This window comes from Crocodylus porosus, unplaced genomic scaffold (genome assembly GCF_001723895.1).
Source record: "Crocodylus porosus isolate Cpor-Errol unplaced genomic scaffold, CroPor_comp1, whole genome shotgun sequence".
NCBI lineage: Eukaryota > Metazoa > Chordata > Crocodylia > Crocodylidae > Crocodylus > Crocodylus porosus.
In genome coordinates, this window is record NW_017728949.1 from 19,975,095 (window position 1) to 19,995,827 (window position 20,733).

Sequence of the window (20,733 nt, forward strand, 5' to 3'; positions counted from 1 at the left end):
CTCCTACCCTGGGGGTCTTTAAGAGGAGGCTAGATGTACACCTTGCATCATTTGACCCCAGTACTCCTTCCTGCCATGTCAGGGGGTCGGACTAGATGATCTACTCAGGTCCCTTCCAACCCTAGAAACTATGAAACTTTTTACTGAGGGAAAATTTAGCTTGTTTCCTTGTGTAGGCACAAGGAAAGTAGTAGATACTAGTATGAATTTAACCTAGGAATAAACTAATGTCCAACACTTTGGTAAGACCACTTCTAAGTGTGTTACTTGTATTCACTGGAAAGATTGAGTCCCCTCCTGCCCCTGTATTCTTGCTGCTTTACTATGCACTGGCTCCATGTCACAAACAGCATCCCCCAGGTGCTCTAGCCCTCTTCCATCAGTGCAAAAAGCAAAATGGAAATGGAAATGGGTTTGTTTACAGCAGAGATTGGGAGGGAGTTTCCTATCATGACATCCAGAGCAGATCTGTACTGAACAGCAGGCTTGTTTTAGACAGCAGGGGAGCATACATGTATCTTGTAGAAATGGAAGGCATGAGTGTGACACTGGGCAGTATACTATGATGGTTCTTTAAATACCTTTAACTTGCTGTTTCTGAGAGAGGCCTGGGAAAGGTAGTAGAAGGGACTGTGTGTGTGGGTGTGTGAAGGAGATGATGGGATATCAGCTGTATTGTGAAAGGTCAGAGTAAACAAAGTGCCCAGAATGTGCGTATACTTTATTGTATTTGTTCGGCATAGTTAAAGTCTACTTCATTTTTGTGTATTCTTTTCCATGCGGATAGTGTATATTCGGGACATCAGTCCATTTTAGTCCCTCCTCTTGAACTGGAGAGCAATGTATCTCTGTGGTTGTCTGCTGTAAGTCAGTACAAAGTGCGTGTCACTTTCTGCTCTTATTCTGTCATGGAGATGTGCACCAAAGGCCTTGGAACACAGACAGACGTTCTCCGGGTAAGAAGACTTTATTTTTATATGTATTAATACACAGTTAAGTATATTTCTTCAGTTCTGGCCCTTTGTTTCACATCATCAACTGAAAAAGTGGCTCCTCCATGAAATATCTGAAGGCATTTAATTATGGTTTATTCCCCCCCAAACATGCTTTGTTTGAGACTGCAGCTAGCTGTCACTTGCTCACGAATTTCTGAAAAGAAAAACCACATTTCGCACTTGATATTTCTATGCTTTGATGACAATTTAAAAAGCTTTTTTCTTTCTGAACTTTTTGGGGAAATACTCAGCAAATTTATCAAACTTTCCCTGACTAAAGGAAAAAGAATGGTTAATTTTTTCCCCCATGTCTGAATTTGCCATAATGGATGTTTTGAATCATAAACCTGCTTTCTTAGTTGTAGGCAAATACAGATATGAAAATGGAATCTGTTCCAGGTGATAAATCTTAACTTTGGGATTTGGCAAGAACACAGGTTTACCAATTGATTCTAGAAATACCTTGTCCAATACAAGGTTAATAGTGTTGTGCATCTGGTGTGATGTACTGCTTATGTACCACACAAACTAATGTATATATCTTTGTCCGGCTCATCCTCCCTTTGGATTCATTCAGCAGCAGTTTGTTTCTTGTGTGCATATAGAAAATATACCTGCTTCTCTACCCTGTTGTGATATGGTTTGTTAAGTTTGTTATATAAGATTTCCCTTCTCCAGTTCATTCTCACTACCAAGGCTCTGTGCTTTGGAATATTACTGTGCTCTTTACTAGCTGAAGAATCCTTTTAGCAACTTGATTGCAAGTCAAACTTTCGAATCTGCTGTCATGAATTCAGTTTTGACTTGCAATCAAATGGTCTCCTAAATCCCAAAATGGTATCCACATTATACCTCCTTTCTCCTGTTGCTGATTTCAGCAGCGGGGAAGGGAGATGAGTGGCAGAAGTGTTCACTTGCACTGACGTGCATGCCAGTGACAGGCCATTTACACCAGCTTCACAGACCTCCACAGGTTGAGCACCACTGTTTTATACCAACACATCAAGCTGATCAGTCTCTCTTACAAAATTGCCTAGATATTGGAATTATTTCTGGGAAAGTTACACTTTAGCACCATGGGTCTCTTGCCCTTATAGTTGTTTTAAACTTACGAAAGAGATCCACAATTTTGTATGTTCTTCTACAAAAGTAATAAATTACTTTCTTCATCTTACTCCACATGCATTTATAGTACCTGTTTGAGCTAAACATTTCTTGACTGAAATTCATTATTTAGTTTTAAAGAAACTCAGGTATGGCAGTAGTGGGACAGCTCCCACTATGGAGACGATTTAGTAATTCAGAATTTTGGTTATAGAATCTATCTAAGCCAGTGGTGCCCAACCTTTTGTCCCTGAAGGCCAGTTGAGTATGGTGGAGTGGGTTCACAGGCCAGATCTAGTCTATGGGCCCAAGCCAGCACACACAGGACCCAGGCCCAATCCCAGTCCCACACAACATATTGTGGACCCAGCACTGGCCCTTTAAACACTGGATCAAGACCAAGTCCTGCAGATGCAAAATCAACCTGCAGCTTCAGCCCCACATATGCCAGATCAGGCCCCACACGTGCCACATACAGGGCCATGTCATCTGGTCCACAAGGCTTGGAAATTTGGGAGTGGGGGAGTGGTAGCGCACTAAGTCTGCCTTCCTCCCCCCACCAAATTTTCAGATGCCTGGGGAGCTCTGTAGGCCAGATCATGTGGGTCCATGATCTGGATCTGTCCCATCTGCTAGGTGTTGAACACCCCTAATCTAAGCTGGTTGTATGCATGAACATGTGCCAGAGATACAGTTGTACTGTAGTTAATTTGTTCTGGGAGGAAGATGCCACAGGTGCTGTTGTTTTTCTGTTGTTTTTGAAAATCAACTTTCAGATGACTTCTGTTTCTAGGAATTGCTGATGTCCAGATAAATAAGGCATTTTGTTCACCTTTTCCTCCTCTGCCTAACTTCTCAAACAGATGAAAGGAGTTAACCTGTCCTGTGTACGAACATGTATGGTGGTTGCAGAAGAGAGACCAAGGATTGCACTAACACAGTCCTTCTCAAAGTTGTTCAAAGATCTGGGCCTCTCTGCACGTGCAGTGAGCACCACGTTTGGGTGCAGGGTCAACGTAGCAATTTGCTTACAGGTGAGATCAGACAGACTGTGTGTCTTCTAATAAGTGCTACTTGATTGTAAAACTTTGTAGAAAATCACATCAGCTGTACATTGAATATGTATTTTTTCTGCTGAACTTTACAAGTGACTTTTATGCCACAGTATCCCAGTTTGCTTTCCTACAAAATCAACAAAAGGAGTTCAGAAGTTTTTTTGCATGATTAGGGTGAGGGACTTTGAGTATTTAACAGGTTCTTATGTAGCGATTAATAATAGTTATCTTTTAACACAAAAAAATCTATGTAAAAATATTGTTTTCTTTCTGCTAAGAAAAAGCAAAGTATTTAAAATAAATGCATAATTCCTATGGCTGAACATCATAAATATTTCACACAGTGCTATTTCTAGCTTTCTGGGATTATGGATAAACTTGATCAATCGGAAATTGCCTTGTGTATGTGATGGCTATTCAAATAAGAACTCCATGTTAAAGATAGTTGAGTGGATAGGTTGTACACTGCTCTTTCTCTTGAAAAATACAAAATGAGGAATGTGGCATATGAATTTTTTTTCCTTTGCTTTTACTTACCATGTTGACTTTTTCCAGTATAAAGCACAATCAGAAAAATAAGGAATGTATTGCAGTGCGCAGCTCTGTCCACTGGGGAGGGGAGGCATTCAGTGCTGTGGAGTGTTCTGTTTTGGTTGCTTGGTATTTCCATCCCAATTAAATTTCATGTGGCTAATTTAACCACATTAAAATCTAATTCTGTTTAACCACATGAATGTGCTATTCCCCTGGCAGAATAGAACTTTAGTAATCCAATAGATTAATTTAACTTTGCTTAGTTTAATATAAATTCATCACCCAACTTTTAGGCTCATCTGTATGTACGTGAGGAGTTGCATAGAAGTCTTGGGGACTGCTTGCACACATACAGTTAAGCTTGCACATAATGCTTTTCAGGTTTCAAGGCTTAAGTTGGAAATTCTTTGCAATCAGCCAGTGAACATACTCTGTGGATCACATACCAAAGAATGTAGATCTAAAACAAATACAAGCATTTTTTGGCATGTTACAGTAAAAGAGGGAAGGTATGTTTTGCTTGGGAACATTGTAGAATTTTATCACTCTGGGTGTTTCCACAAGGAGAGAAACTATAAGTCTCAACCTTTTGAATACACTGTTATTTATAATTGCTCATTAGAGCTACATAATCTCTTTTGGACAGATGGAGGGAAATAGAGAGACCTGGACACAAAAGTAAAAAGGCATAAGCAATATAATTTTAGTAACCATTTGATGTGAAAGTAAACGGTTACAAGCTTTTATATTCATTCAGTTTCAAAATCCCATAACACAGAGGAGATGCTATTTAAATAAAGAATGAGCTATGTAGAAATACTTTAAATAGGGTTGGGCATAATATCTTAAACCCTGAGGGCCTAAAGGTGGGTTTCTATGATGTTATTTACATGTCAACATAAGGATCTAGGAGACCAACTTTAGGTTACTGTTTTTAGGTCTTCACCAACATATGTAAAAAAAGAGGGAGGGCAAAACTAATTTGGCCAGTTGAGAATTTCATTTGTGAACTGGGCACATTGAATAATACCATCGGAATAAAGAAGGAAGAAATCCAGACTTCTCACAGAGTTACCTCTTCAAGCACCTTTGCTAACACCCTGCTTACTAAGTTTGCAAGTCAGGGAAGACAGGAGTGTCATAATTCATATTCTTTCACTGGAAATATGTATTTAGTGGTAACAGTTCCATTTCTAAACTCATGATATAATAGTTTTCTTTAAATATTTTTCAAAAATTGGGCAGTATGGGCTGTTAAAACTTCCTCTAACCCATCCTGATCTCACCACTGTATATTATTATTGAAAGGAGTTTTTAAAGTTGTTCTTGTTTTCCCCTTGCCACTCAAAATAAAATCTGCAACTCACAATATCTCATTCTGCACTATTCTTTATAAGGGTATTGATATGGTGTCCAAGATGAATCTATTAATTACAAGTTACTGTGGAAATAAGGAGATAACATATTCCTGTTTTAATAGGTCAGCTTACTGCAAGAGTCCCTTTAAAGTAATAAATAACCTAAAGTACTCATAGATAGGGAAAGGAGGTATGATGCATCAGTAAGTATGACAGGTTCTGTGCTTTAATCTGGTACCTAGTTAATATATGGGATTTAGACATGTTTCCAGATTAGTCATTTAAAAAACTCAAGTCAGTCCTTTCAGAAATCTGAAAAGGGAATTCATTACTTTTTGTTCAAAGATAGTATGACTTTTTTGTTTCTATCTTACTGTGTGTATCTCATGTCTCCTGTGCCTCTTTGTTTGTATTTTTTCTTTGCTCTCTTCTCTGTTTCACACACTTTGCTGGCCTCTGTTACTTCTGTTTGTGGTCCCTCTGTCAGCCAAACAGGCTGGGCAAGCTGGCTGAACAGGTATAGTGATGCATGTGTGTGCTTGTAATGTCCTGAAGTCAGTCATTTTCAGTGCATACACTGTAAATAAATGCAACTATTTGAAGGAGCTTCTACTTGAATCAGTGAGGGGTTTGGGGGTTGTTTTTCAATTTAATATAGCTTTATTTTGCTCACAGAGTTCCCTTGACAGTAAATCAAGTTTGTTCAACAGACAGGAATGTGGGTAAATCGGAGATAGTATGAGTTTAGTGGTTCATTCCCAGAGATGGAGTGCACATTCTTAACCTGGCTAAAGAGAGAGGTATTGTCATGTACAGAGCACAGCCTACAGACTGCCTATCAGTGGTGTTACAGAGCATGTAGGACTGTTGGCATATTGAAAGTGCTGATTTCAATTCCAGACCTATAACCTTGAGAAAATTAGAATCTGGTCTTTTCTCTGTCCATAATGAGAAACTGCACTGTGTTTGGTGGGGGTGGAGGGAAGAGATAAAAACAGATGGATTTTTACCTAATTTTTGGTCAAAGGAGCATTTCTTAATACATTTTAACTGCTCCAAGATTAAGCAGTATTGGAATTAAAGGTGTGCTGTGCACAATTTGTTCATTGGCTTAGATTGCCTTTTAAGTCTAGGAACCACTCAACAAAATTCCTCACAAGGCAGCACACTAACTCCAGTAGAAAGTAACTTGTGTTTCTATCTTCCCTAGCTTATAATAGCCATGAAAATACTGTAGCTCAAGTAGCTGCAGTACTTAGTTAACTAATATTTTTATAACTGTGGATCATATAACAATTTGACAAATCTATGGATTAAAAAAAATTGAGAAAAGGGGCTACACCTGTACAGAGTTTTCTTAAATGCTTTAAATGTCCTGTGTTGTTTACCCCCACCTTTCTTTTTTTTTCTTTTTCTTTTTTTTCAGTTGAATGTACAAGAACCAAAATAAGAGTTGATACCTTTCGGCACTTCCATGTGTAAATGTGCACTTCAGTTCTGTATCTGTTTAAAAAATATATGAAAACCAAAGTTGCATGATGGACAGTGTAGGAAGAACATTATTCTGTTCTTCTAGTGGATAATACTGTGTGACTGTTAGCGACAAAGAGGAATATGTGTTAATTAATTTCTTTAAAAAAAAAAATGAAAAGTTTTGGTTCATGTTAAAATTGTTTCCCCCTCTTTATTGTCAGGGAACTGCTGGGCCAGATCCAACAACAGTCTACGTAGACATGAGAGCACTTCGACATGACAGGTACAGAGGATAAGATTTGCTTCCAGAACATTACAGACAAATATATTTGTTCTCATTATTGCCCTGACATAGCACAGTATACTTGTTAACCCCTGATCACTGTCATTACCTGACAAACAACCCCATCCTGCCAGATCCTTCCATGACCCATCCCACCCCCCGACACTAACCTGAGCCAACTTTTCCTTTCACTTGCTTGTTTTCCCCAGCTGCATTCCAGTTTTATTCACATTTCTCAGCATCTACTCCCTCCCACCAATCCCTGATTTTTCCGATGTAGTTTTCCCTTTAACTCCTTTTAGAATAACTATGCTGCCTGGCTGTAGAAAATACGTTTGCACATTTACTCATCCTCGTCTTAAAATACTGTGGTAATGTTACTGGTTCACATATTCATATCAATTTCTGTACCTACTTCAGAAAAAAAGAACATCTGTGTTTCATGTTCTCTACATTCATACGTTAATGTACATTCATACATTAAAGCTGATAATGTATAAACAGTGTTAACTCCAGAGCTGTAACTTGCCTTAATCAGTGCTAATTGCCTCTAACTTTCAGTATATTTAAACCTTGAGATTTGAATCACAGTCAGGGTATGATTGTAAGAAGTATCATTCACTGTGGCATTTGACCAAATCGGCACAAGGTGCGATAACTTTCTCTCTCTTTATCCCGTACTAGTTGGAGCGCAAAATAGTAATTTAAGTCTTGCATAGAAGTGTGAGTCTGTTAAGAACAGATTAACCCCTGGCCTAAAATAGTGCTTTATTTCAGCCAATGGGGAGGAAGGTGAACCTCACTCCAGTTTACATCAGGGTCAACTGTGGTCCTTAGATTGTGGGGCGGGGTGCAATATAAAATAGTGCATGTTGAGGCAGTGGAATTGGTTGCTTTCCTTCACACCATTGAGAGTTGCTTTTCCTGCTACGCACATTTTCTAGCTTTGTGGTGACCTTCATTTTGCTCGTTTACTGAATGTTTAGACAGTGCAAGTAATGCTACCATGGTAACTCAGTTCATTCTGTGTATGCTAGCTCACTTGCCAGGTTCTTTTTGACATTTAACTTAGGTTGTCATTTATAACCCCATGGAGGCTGGCCAAGAGTTTTCCATGAGAATTCCAACAAAAGTGATAATGCAGATGCAGAGGAAGCTGCCAGCTGGCTGGAGCTATAAGAGAGCAAGTCATTCACCTGTCTTTCATCTCTGCAGGAAGCTTGCAGTTCCTTCTTTGTTTAGTTAGGTGATGCCATTATCATGCTAGAAGACTGTGTTCCTTCTGAGATGTAGGTGCCAGCCTCCTTGTTGTGACACAATAGCAGAATAAGTTCATTTGCATTAGTTTGAAACAAATCTGTTTGAAATTCCCACACTGTGCAGGCATTAGCAAGGTCTAATATAACATGCATTGGTGTTGTCCTTGTTGTGTTTGCCTCCAGTTGAAGCAGCTGTGAGTGCAGTTGCTGCAGTTCCTAGCTTTGCTCTTTAAATGAGCTTTTGATGCTCTTGTAGCACTCCTAAAAGGCCACAGAAGCACTGTGAGCACCACTTAAGCTCTCTAAGGTTTTCACTTAATTATCAGCTTGCACTATTGAGACAGTTGAGCATAGGTGTTGCCACAGAAATAGTACCTTGGTCAACACTGGCCCAGTGTAATTTTTAACTTTTTTTAACATTGCTGTAAGGTTGAATATATCTAGTTAAGTAAATACATCATCTACTTGCTTTTTCAGAGTACGTTTGGTAGAGAGGGGGTCTCCACACAGTTTGCCATTGATGGAGTCTGGAAAGGTAAGTAAATGATGTAGCTGGATGGTGCAGCCTAACTAAAGTTATATCACACTTCATTTCTTTTTGAGTCTCCCACTTTTGTTTTGATGCGTCTCTCTTGTGGCATAAAGTATATTTTTCTAAGCTGAGAAGTAAATATTGTGTCACAGAAATACAGCCCCCAAGATTCAAAATAAATTCATGTTTTATCCTAAGTAAATGGCAAGATGTAGTACTTTATCTGGTGCACAGTATAGCTAAGCTTGCATACCAAATTCTGGCATAAACCCTACTGCCCCCTCCTCTTTCTTCTTTTCCAATTTAAACATCTTAGTTCCTTTTTGGCTAACAGATTCAATGCTTGATCTCAGTCCCTGGGGGAGGGGGCGGGAGGGTTGTTTGTTTTTCTGAAAAGTTGGAACATAACTGGGTCATCCTTTATTTTCTGGAAGTGGCAAAATAATTGATACTGCTATGGTAGGAGGTCCACTGATCTGGAAAGGATTGATTGATATGTATGAGAGTTCAGTTGAATATACTAGCTTTATGTGTTTAAAAACTGTTCTCATAAGTTTTCATCATTAATATATGCACACAGAACTCAAGTTACTGAACTCCTTTTGTTCAGACATCTTTTGTACATCTCTTGCAACCTAAAGAATAAGCCAAGTCCTAAATCAATCTGTTTAGGAGTTTGAGGTAAAATCATGAAGTAGGAGATGAATTGGACAGTGGACAAATTTTCCTAGGTTGAGGCCAGCACACCCCACTCCAGCCTCTTTCCACTGGGTAAAAATGTTGGAGAAGCATACAAGGGCTATAAAATCCCAAATCCACTTGGAAGAAAATTCCCCCAGTACAGGTGTTACAGAGAACAGCCAGAGGATGGTTTTGGAGACTGTTGGTAAAGGCAAGAGAGAGATGCAGCAGAGTGGCAGCCTGTAATGTTCTGGAGATCCTGCTATTGCTCAGAGGACCCTCCAGGGCCTGCTTTACCACTTAAAGCAGCCCAGTATCAAAGGACAGTTTCAGCCCCACCCAAGAGTGGGAAGCAAGTTCTCTCTTCCTCCTTTACTGGCACAGCCCAGATCCTCACTCTAGGGCAGGGGTGGGCAATTATTTCAGGTGAAGGGCCACTTAATGAGTTTTGGTGAGCTGTCGAGGGTCACAAGGGTAGCCCTGCTCCTTGACAGGAGCCCTGCCCCTTTGTTGCTGTCTTGGCACCAGAAGTCCCACCCCCTGACCTTTGCCACTGGATATCCCTCCCCTTGCCCCAGAAGTACTCCAGGGGGGTGCCATCTTGAAACCAGAAAAATAATAATAAGATCATATACTAAAGCTAAAAATCAAATGCCTACTATAACATTTAAAATTTATATTTCAAAAAATATTTTTGTCATGATTTACATGTGTTTGCATAGTGTATATAGAGATGATTTTATAATAGCTCAAAATCAAATCTTACTCTTGCATATTGTATGTGGGGTGGGGTGTGAGGGAGGATGTGGTTGTCTCAGGGCGTGTGTAGGTGTGTGTACATGGGTATTGGGTATGGTGGGGTGTGCATGTGGGCACCTCCCCATGGCACAGCTCCCACCCCTGGCAGCAGCAGGTGACAGGCCCTCGGGTCACACATGGCCCATACAGGTAGAGCCCCCAGTGGCACGTGGCTCTGGCCAGTTCCAAGAGCTGCATGTGGCAGCAGGGACCAGGGCCAGGCTGGCCTGGTTCCATCATGCAGGGCAGAGCCCTGTGTGATGGAGATGGCAACCTGGTCCCACTCCCTGATGCCACATGCAGCTCCCAGGACTCCACAAGGAAGTGGGGAGTGGAGCTGACAGGCCTGGCTCCATGACATGGGACTCCCTGCCACTTCCAACAGCGTCCTGGGAGCTGCAAGTGGCAGCAGAGGGTGGGGAAGGCTGCCGGCTCCATCGGGCAGGGGTTCCCCACAGTGGTGCACGAGTCCCAGGAGCTGCACATGAACCATGGGGAGCCCTGCACAATGGAACTGGGCCAACCCAGGCTCTGCACTCCCCACACCTAGTGAGGTGGTGGTCCCATGCCTTGGGCACTGCGCTTCTGCTGGCCCTGGCCCTGTACTCCCACCCAGCTGCAGCTTCCCCTCTCCTGTCTCCGCTTCCCTATCTGCTACCCTGGGTGGCTGCAGCAGAAGCAGCAATAACCCCACCTGGACACTGCGCCGTGGCCAGGGCAAGGGCTCTTGTGCACACAAGGGTGGGAGCGTAGCGCAGTGGCCCAGCAGACATGGGCAGGGCTCAGTGGGTGCCCACCCATGGGCTGGATGGCAGGCTGGATTCAGCCTATGGGCTATATTTTGTCTGCCCCTGCTCTGCCCTCACGCTTCACCCTTTATACAGAACAAGAGGTGAGGGGGAGAGAGGTTAGAATTATGGTAGTGCAAATATTGTAGCACTAAATCAATTAAGATAGAGGTGATATTAGGTACATTTTTTAAATATTTGTTTCCTATTGCAGATTCTGCCTGGGGTAAAGGTTATTATAGCACATACTGAAACAAAAGGACCTCTAGGAGATTCACATTTAGGAGAGGTAAACATTTAATGCCTGTGTAGCCACTAACATCTGCAGTGATTTTTTTTTTTAGATTTAAAAAAGTAAATTTCTGCATGCCTGATGGCAAAATGGAAAAATAACTTCCTTGGCTTAGCAGAGAGAGTTATCCATATCCATGTTAGCTGGAACTCTGTCGTGTGCTGAAGCAGACTTCCAGACTTTCTCCATTCTGCACCTTGAGGCATTGTTTTTTGCTGATCTGAACCTCTTTAGCAGTCAGTTGGCAAAGAATGTCCCAGTTTTTTTCATCATGGTGCGTCTTTATCAATGCAAAGTAATGGCTAAGTAAATGTACTTCCTGATTTTTTTACAGATCAGTTTTTACAAAGAAAGCAAATTGCCTACATTGGTATTACATACTCCATAGGGGGAAGGGGTCTTATCTGAAACAAGAAGCCCTGTTGATGGAAGATGCCTTTTTAAAATAAATTTCTGTCCCTGCATCAAGCTGAAATAAATCCATTTAATTGAACTCTGCTGTCTTCTGAAGTGTACTTTTGCTACATGCACAGAATCTCCAGTCCATTCTTATTTGTTCAGTTTTCCATGTAGCAAAAACAAATTCTTTTAAGGAAGTAATACCTGGCATTTTCAGGCAACAAGACTGCCAGTGTGACAGATGTCTGTTCTATCAAGAAATTCTGCTGTCTGTTTGTAGCAACATACCACTTGGTCTGTTACACTGAGGTTACTTTTTTTTTTGGTTTAGATCTGGGTGAGTAGTCCCCACAATGCTACAGGTTACTACACGGTCTATGGAGAAGAGGCACTACACGCTGACCATTTCAGTGCTCGGCTGAGTTTTGGAGACACTCAGACAATATGGGCACGGACTGGGTACCTGGGTTTTCTGCGCAGAACTGAACTGACTGATGCCAGTGGAGGTGAGGGGGGAAAAAAGATCTTGGTATAGTTTCTAATATGCACAGGTGTGTAACCCTTTATGTAACTAGGCTACAGAGAGTAAGCTTGTAGAGAATGAAAGTCTGTTCTTGCATGATTCTGATTGGCTCAGTCCCACAGGAATTCTGGGCCTTGATGTGCATGCTTTTGTTGACTCTACTGATTCTGAATGATCAAGCAAAATAGGTAATGTATATGTCCACGGGATGACTTTTACAATGTGATCATCTTGCTTTTTTACATTTTGAATTGACAGCATGGACCTAATGACATAGGCATATCAGATGCATATTTTTCCCTTTGCACTTAGCTGAGAAAGCAGCAGAACTATTAGTGATGCCTAATATTCCTCTCCTGATTGTGAGATTGCTAATTCTGCTCTTTCGAGATGGAGACCAAAAATGTTCATAGTTTTTCCAGATTAGAAAATCAAGTGTGAATCTCTATATAAGGTTTCATTTTTAAAATAAAAATATTTACGTGAACATAAAAAGGCAGCAGAAAAGAGTATTTTCCCATTCGAGTAGAATACAAAAACCCCAGGCCTATCTTTAGTACTGTGACAGGGCGGGACCTAGGGGTGCCATGAGCTCCCCTAGCGCCCCCTACCTACCATGCCAAATCAGTTCCAAATACACCCTCTCTATCTCGCCAGCCATGTCTTTGATGGTAAATATTGTTAAAGGGAGGCTGCCTTCTTACCCTCCTTGGCACATTGCTCTGCAACGTCCCAGTCTGTGCCCTGCCTTCGATAACACTGCAACTAAAGCTTCAGGGGCCACGCGTGGGTCCTACAATCACCCTTGCCCTTACGGGTCCTCTGCCTCGTCTCCGTAGCCCACCCTGGAGCCTCTCCCTGTCTCCGCGATCCCCGCCCGCACTGGGGCCTCCCACAAACAAGGCTCAGGTGGCCGTAGCCGTGCCTGGGCCCCCCCCAAACCCCCTTCTCAGGGCCTGTGCCCACACTGGGCTCCTCACAATCGAGGCTCAGGTGGCTGTAGCCGTGCCTGGCCTCCAGACCCCCTTTCCGGGTCTTGCACCCCACTGGGGCTTTACCTTCCCGATTACTGCCCACACCGGGGCCGGGGTCGATACACCCCAAAACGCAGCACCCTCTCCGGCACTGGGTCCCCATGCTACCATGGAGCCCCTATGAGGCCTCCTCCAACGCCTACAGCCTCACCTGGTCCTCTGGTCTTATACAACAACAAACAGACAACTCCCGCTCCTGGGCTACAACATAAACTCGAAGCCGACTGGCTAACCTTCATCCATATCCCTACTAGGGTTTCCTCCACCCAGTATCCTCATGCAGAAACTGCTCAGACCATCAGGCTTCTCTGCTCTGCTTGCTCCAACAGAGTTCCACCTTCCTCAACTGCCAGAGGGGAACTGACCTCTGGCCTCAGCCTGGCTTGTTTATATAGGCCAGGCCCTGCCCCCTTCCAGTCAGCTGACCAAACTGGTTGTCTTAGCAACCCACACCTGTGCTGCCCTGATGACTGGCAGCTGAGCCTCCCCCTTCTCACCACTAGGGGTCTCTCACGGGTCGCTTCCATTTTAGATGCAGGGCGCTTAAGTGCCCTGCGACAAGTACTTTGCTTTCTTTAACAAAAGGAATCTTAATACATGAGTTGTTATAAACTTTGTTGTAAAAGGAATCCTCCTTCAAGAGCTTGAATACAGTGGTATGCATGCACGCAACATGTATGAGCTCAAATAATATATGTTTTGGCTGTACCTCCACCTCTCGTGCTATAGCCAAGTAAGTAAGAGGCTACAACCAAGTTGCTTCTCACCATCTGTGCTTCATGATTGAGCATCCCCAGTATCCATCTTTCCTACCTGAGGAATTTCTGCTGCTTTATAGTTAAATTTTTTGGTTATCCCCTACTACTTAAAGCTAAATAAAGGGAAGGTAGTATTTGCCCAAGACACAGTTCCACATCATTTTCCACTTCTTTAACTGAGGGTACCCTGTCCTTTCTGGTAGTTTTCCAAATTTAAGTTCTGTCCATTGTTTTACTGTGCCTTGCCAGTGTATTACAGCTAGTCTAAGTGGTCAGTTGCTTGAGGGAAAGATATGTTTCAGACCACTGTTTGATGTGCTATTTGTCCTTCAAGACAACCCTCAAGTCCAGAGAGCATACCTGAAATTTATTCTTGCTGAAGCAGTTGACAGCTTCTGCCCACCTCAGTACCAGCCATTTGGCATTCTGTGTCCTTCAGACTGACTTCCCATACATAGACTTTTCATGGCTATGATGCTGTCAGGTATGAGGAAGAAGGTTATGTATGCACTTCCTGAGGATTAAATGCAAGGATCAAGCAAGAAACGAAAGTTTTATAGATATGACCATTCATTTAAGATCCATAGCTCTAAGATGCTTTCTGATGTTCCAGCATTGAAGAGCCAGCCTAATCAATGCTACGGTTTCTTTATCTTGAAAGTGTCGTACTGCTTCCAGCACTGTGCACTCTGACACAAAGACCTTCAATACACACCTCTGTGCTTGGGTACTTCATCCTTGGCACTAAAGCCATTTATGATTCTGACCAACTTTTCCATTGGCCTCATACCAGTTTTCACTCCTGGAGTAACCAAGGAATGTCTTCAGATATCCATTGGTCCTAATTCCATTGGAGCAACATAAAAAAGATCCAGTCTCCCAAAAAGATATGCACCTCTGATAAAAGAAGTCTGTTCCTTTTCTTGAGGACCCTCTAGGAATCTAGGTCATGCCAGGACACATTCAAGAAGGCCTTCCACAACTTCTAGATTCCTTTGTAAGATGCTGAAGATGTGTAAGGGGAGAGATCTGGAGATCTGTCTGACCATTCCCAGCACGCTGCTCTTCATTGCAAGCTTCTAACAACTGAAACCTGGTCAAGCAAACCCATCCTGTTGAGAAAACAGGAAGTGGAATCTGTTGGCAGGAATTCAAAGCATGACTGCTCATCTCCTGTAATTTCTGTTCTTTGACGTGTGCTGATCCCCGCTGATTTTGGAGCCCATCCTTTGTATCTAATAACCAAAATCCCTGTGTCTAGGATTCTGTTTTGGCAAAAGAACTGAGGGGCAGTGGAAGAGTCTCCTCCCTCTGATCTCCATGGCTGCTGTAGCCTGGAGAGTGAGAAATGGTGCAGGCTCAGCAGCACAAATTCCGCTACTTAGTACATAAGCAAACGAATGAATGGAAAAAAGAAGAAACCAATGTCGAGCACATGAAGCATACTTGCACCCCAAAGATCAGAATGTAACATGTTCCAAAGAACTATAGTTCCTGTGGAGAAGTAGGTGGGTTATTTTACAACAGAAATGCAACAGTACAGTCAGCAGTCATCAATCTAACTCTTGAAAAACTCATTTAAAATGCTGCTTTTGTAAAAGAGTTCAAATATCACGATTGTTAATTTAAATTACAGAATTATTGTTTTGATTAATGCCTATATAATGAGTAACTACATGATTGTACAATTTGGGAGATTGCTGAAACAGGTCCTGAGAAGAAAGATTAATTCAGATTGGATCAGGTGGAGCAGAGCTGCTAAGATGATCAGGGAGCTGATCATTTGAAAAGGGATTAAGAGACCTTGGCTTGCTTAGCCTGGCAAAACAAAAGCTAGGAGGGGTTCTGCTTGCTCTCAGGGGAATAAATACCATGGGGGTAGATGAGCTGTTTTAAACTAAAAGATGTGCTGGCAAAAAGTAAATGTATACAGTCTGGCTTGATGCTTTGGATTCCTATCTATTCCAGCACCAAGGTTTTGGGTAGATTTTTATCTTCCTTTGTTCCTAATAGGTTTTGTAGTGGAGCTTGACCAATTTGTGAAAAGAATTTTATGATACCTGTCTGCTATAGTAGGGTATTGGATATGATGACCCACCTCTTTATTTCCAGTCATCTAACTCCTCTCACCACAAGTCAGTAAAAGGATTACTAGACTGGCTCCAAAAACAGTTCTACCAGAGAAGCAGCAATGAATGCCACTTCTCCTAGGAAGTCATGAGACTGAGGGCAGTTAATGAATGTAAATACATACGAATTGAGAACTTCTGTTCCTCATGTTCTGTTGATACCCTGAATATCTTCCCTGTTTTGCAGAGAGGCATGATGCTTTGTATGTGGTAGGCTCTTTGGATGAAACGCTGGAGCTGAGAGGAATGAGATATCATCCCATTGATATTGAGACTTCAGTGATTAGAGCACATAAGAGCATTGCTGAATGGTAAGAATTCAAAACAAGTTTTGTTTGTTGTCTCCTATTTTTTTTTTAAACGGCAGAGCACAAATTTTGCAACACATACTACCACATTGGCAGCTTCCCATGTTTTTTAACATCTAATGTGTTTGTACTTTTGCCACTAGAAAATAAATTGTTTGCAAATTACATTAACTAGTGGTGAAAGAAAAAAAAATTTTGCATCCACAAAGGAGATGGTGTATTAGCAAGCTTCAGTTCTGGCCTTCCATAATCTTATCAATAGGTTGCATCTCTATAATGAATGCACATTGTAGTTTGTGGAAAACTGCTACACTTGTCCTTGCCTTATACCTTATTTGTTACATCTTGTACCATAAATTTCAGGTGATTTGATTTAATGCTCAATTAAGAAAAGGACATTTTTAAGTCACTTTGAAGAAGACTCTTTAAGAATAATTTGAATTACAAATCGAGTTTGAAATTATTGGTCAACCTGTGCAGATTTCTTTTTCCTGGCATATTCTTTTTGAGCTTTTTGACAATTCTGTAGTTTTACCAAGTTTCATGAGCACATCAATGTTCTGATTTTATACCTTCCTTTTAATCTACCATCTTTTGAGAGCTGAAATTTTCCATGTTCTGATCTTTACCTGAAAGTGTTATTTGTGATTGAAAGTTTGAGCAAAATGTCTTCAGCTATTTGACTTGTGGGGGAATGAAAGGGGTTGCAGGAAGCTGTATCGTTGCCACTTAAAATAGTCTAGCCGCTTTCTTGAACATGCATGACTGTCTGAAACATAAAGCACCAAAACCAGTTATTGACATAGTTGTCTTCCTGATTTGAAGAGTGAGCAAACTTGGGCACATGTAGGCATTCACGTGAACTTGTGCAGTGGACATCCAACATCAGATCAGAAGTTACGTGCTCAGAGAAGCAATGTACCTATATCAGCAGCTTCCATTTCAACCAATCTGTATTCCAGGTGCTGAGCCCCTTGCACACCATTAACTCCCTCCTTCCCCCCACCCCCGCCTTCAAGTCCTTTTCTAGGTTTTCACCCAACACCTAAATTTGAAATACTAAACGAAGACATGAGAGGCTTGGATTGGTATGTGAAGCGAAACTGAGAAAGGAACTCTGTCCTTAACTCTTTCCCCTTATAGTTTCACATCAAAGTATAGTCTTTAAATTCATGATCATGTTATATACACATTTGGTTGTATAGCAGAAAAGGTAAATTTAAAGAAGCTCTCTGATTACTGTGTAATAAAGTGTACGTGAAGTATAGTGAATGATGATTTCTTCACCTCTAACATTTGACTTTTGAATACTTTTATCACTAGCATTTGTACAGATTTACAATATTGGTTATTTTGAGCATTTTCCTAAAACTTTTTCTGTATATCTTTTTTTTTTTTCCTCTAGTGATTATATTCATGTAAGTTTTTCTTTTAACAATTAATGCTTATTTCATACCAACAGTGCTGTGTTTACATGGACCAACTTGCTGGTGGTGGTTGTGGAATTAGAAGGCTCGGAGCAGGAAGCACTGGACTTAGTTGCATTAGTAACAAATGTAGTTCTGGAAGAACATTATCTGATAGTGGGTGTTGTAGTAATTGTCGACCCAGGAGTTATTCCTATCAATTCTCGTGGTGAAAAGCAACGAATGCACTTGAGAGACGGATTTTTAGCTGACCAATTGGATCCTATTTATGTTGCCTACAACATGTGAAAACCTAATACCACACAGAGGCTGAAGCACCAAAATTATAGAGACTTTCTGAATAAGATCTTTATCAGTTTGTTGTGCTCTTTAACTCTTGAAGACCCAAGAATAACAGATGCCAGTCTTCATGGACCTTCATCTCTCAAACTGCATTTGCTTTTGTAAACCCAATATTGCATTTACAACATCCATATTAGGATTGAGAAATTACTGGAATTCTTGAAGGAAATGTATTAGAAACTGTCAAGGACCAATTTTTTTTACAATAATTATGAATGTCAGTATCTTAATGCACTGCATAATGAAACATAGACTGGGGTTTGGAGAAAACACCAGCTGAAGAGGACTCGGGAAACACTGATGAAAGTTGTGGTTAACCATCCTGGAGTTTTCCTTCAGTGTGCTGGTTTGATATGTATATGATAACTCTGTTGGCACATAACTTTCAAGATTTTGTATATCTCCACTTTGTCCTCTACTGTATTGCAAGGAATTTTGCACATGTTTGATGTTAAAATGCAGCCTTTTTTATTATTTTAGTCATTGACTCATCCCCATTCAGATCAAACAACTCACTCCAAGCCTCAATTCAGAAATATGCTATTGTTCAGTCTTTTGATACCAAGCAAAAACAAATACTGCATCTTTAACAAGGTTTACTTAATAGTGCCATAATGGATTCTGTAATATTGTGAACTTTATTGTAGAAAGATAAATTAGTATCCAGTTTTAACTACTTACTACAAGAGGCTTAATTGCTTTCTTGTTTTCATAATTTCATATTAGTTAAATAGTAAAATTGCTTGTGTTCATAGTATAAAGCTGTTAATTATTACCCTGCATAATGCCAAGTTTTTGAGCTATTCATTCCAAAGCCAATAGAATCTAAATCATTAGTGGAAATGTCTGAAAAGCATGATCATCCAATACGTTATTCCCAAAGTATCCTGCACCAGAAGTTATGGAATAATGATTTTTCCACCATGAAAAATATATCCAACATCAAAGCTAGCTGGTTCTGCCATGGCATAAACCTTCATGTTTTAGTCGTATGTAGGCACACTTCCTTTATTCAAACTAAAATATCCAGTTGGTTGAGTCACAGTTGACTAATTAAGCTGTTGAAGTTTCTGCCTGATCTAATATTTCAGTGAACCTAATTCAGAAAGAGAATGTGAAATTATTCAGATACTTCCATGTATTTGAAGACAAGCACGAGTCTAGAAAATAATTATTTTTATAGAGCTAATAAAGAGTTTGTGGCTATGTGTTGGGGGGTGTTCTTTTATTTTGTTTTGTTTTTTTAATAATGCATGAGTTTGGCAAAACAGCCAGGCTTTTCTTCAAGGCAAATTTGCCTGGTTCAGTGCCTAAGAAAGCTGGATTGACAGTCCCCTGACATAAGAATGCTAAATGACTGACTCTTCTTGGTTAATTAAACTATAAAGTCTTCAACAAAAGGTTTTCATAGACAGTTAGTTCTTTGTGCCCTCATGGTGTTTAACTGCAATGTACTATACAGATACATACCCTAAAAACTCTAATATGACTGTAATTATGTACAGAATTTGTGTAACTTATTGTTTCAATTAAGTACCACAACATTAGCAATGGACTAATGGATATTCCTTGTAGTAGAACAGCTGGTAAAAGGAAAGAACTACCTAACCCCAATTTTAATGTTGTAGTTTTTTAGCAAATAAAGCATTGTAAGATTTTTGTATTGAGATATTGGTGACAGTGAGACAAGTTGCCTTGTAAAGTAAGATTTAAAAAAAGCACATTAAACATTTTAAAATGACTCCTGGAATGTGATTTGCTCAGTGTAAGACTTTATCAGAACATGCACATAAAAAATGAACTGTTTCCTACATAGAAAATCACTGCATAGCAGCTGTATCCCACTGCTTTGGGAATTGCTAAACACTTCTCTCTCAGGAGCATGGCTTGTAGGATATTTTTATTAATTTATTTAAAACTATTTGTAGCTGAACTTTTGAAAGTTCACTCTCCATATTCAAGGTTCAATCCTTGCAATGGGCAACAGCTGTTGGAGCAGCTCTCGTGGTCTACTTCAGTGCTGTAGGAGGAAGAATACAGATTTCCAGGAAGGGACCCTTCCATATACAACTCCTCTACCATCCCTGCTCTTGAGCTAGCAAAGGAGCAGATCCACACCTTCCTTAAACTCTTCTAGTCAAGCACTAAGCAGGTCTGACAAGAACATCATTTGATCAGAGGGATGCAGCTGTTGTGAGTGACAGGTATTTTAAAGACTCTATAGGCCATTCTCAGACCACTGAATACAGGATCCTGTGTTGGCTGTGTACTTTGAAAATGCCTGTAAGTATTTCCTTGGGGAAAACACACATAGCAAAAACCTGTAGCTGCCTTTGTCAACCCTCTACCAGGATGATGCAGCAGATAGTGCTGGCTGCCCACCCAACTCAAGAAGAGGAGCTGGGTAGTTTAACTCCTGCATTTCCTCATTTAAGACTTACACCCCAGTTTCTAGTAGCTAATTTCTAGAAACCTGCGTTGTATGTAAGTAAATGTAATAGCCAGTGGCTCTGCAGTTACTTCAGCCAGTTCCTCAAGTACTCTGGGATGAATCTGTCTGGTCACGGAGACTTTAAAAATATTCAGCTTCTCTAAGTCGTATTGCTAAGCAGTATGTTGCAGATCTGTTCACACGGACTCTGTGTATTGAATCATACATTT

General features: G+C 40.8%; 1 protein-coding gene across 3 annotated transcripts in view; it reads left to right on the top strand.

Annotated features, from left to right (window-relative positions):
* Positions 1 to 19,813, top strand: part of DIP2A (disco interacting protein 2 homolog A) — a 131,041-nt gene extending 111,228 nt beyond the window's left edge. For all 3 annotated transcript variants that reach the window (XM_019554131.1, XM_019554130.1, XM_019554132.1), the window contains 8 exons: positions 788 to 956; positions 2,963 to 3,133; positions 6,741 to 6,802; positions 8,539 to 8,596; positions 11,075 to 11,149; positions 11,883 to 12,057; positions 16,183 to 16,306; positions 17,766 to 19,813. In XM_019554131.1, the coding sequence (XP_019409676.1) occupies positions 788 to 956; positions 2,963 to 3,133; positions 6,741 to 6,802; positions 8,539 to 8,596; positions 11,075 to 11,149; positions 11,883 to 12,057; positions 16,183 to 16,306; positions 17,766 to 18,018 (1,087 nt within the window). In that variant the 3' untranslated portion in view covers positions 18,019 to 19,813. The remainder of the gene's footprint in view (positions 1 to 787; positions 957 to 2,962; positions 3,134 to 6,740; positions 6,803 to 8,538; positions 8,597 to 11,074; positions 11,150 to 11,882; positions 12,058 to 16,182; positions 16,307 to 17,765) is intronic.
* The last annotated feature ends 920 nt before the right edge of the window (positions 19,814 to 20,733 follow it).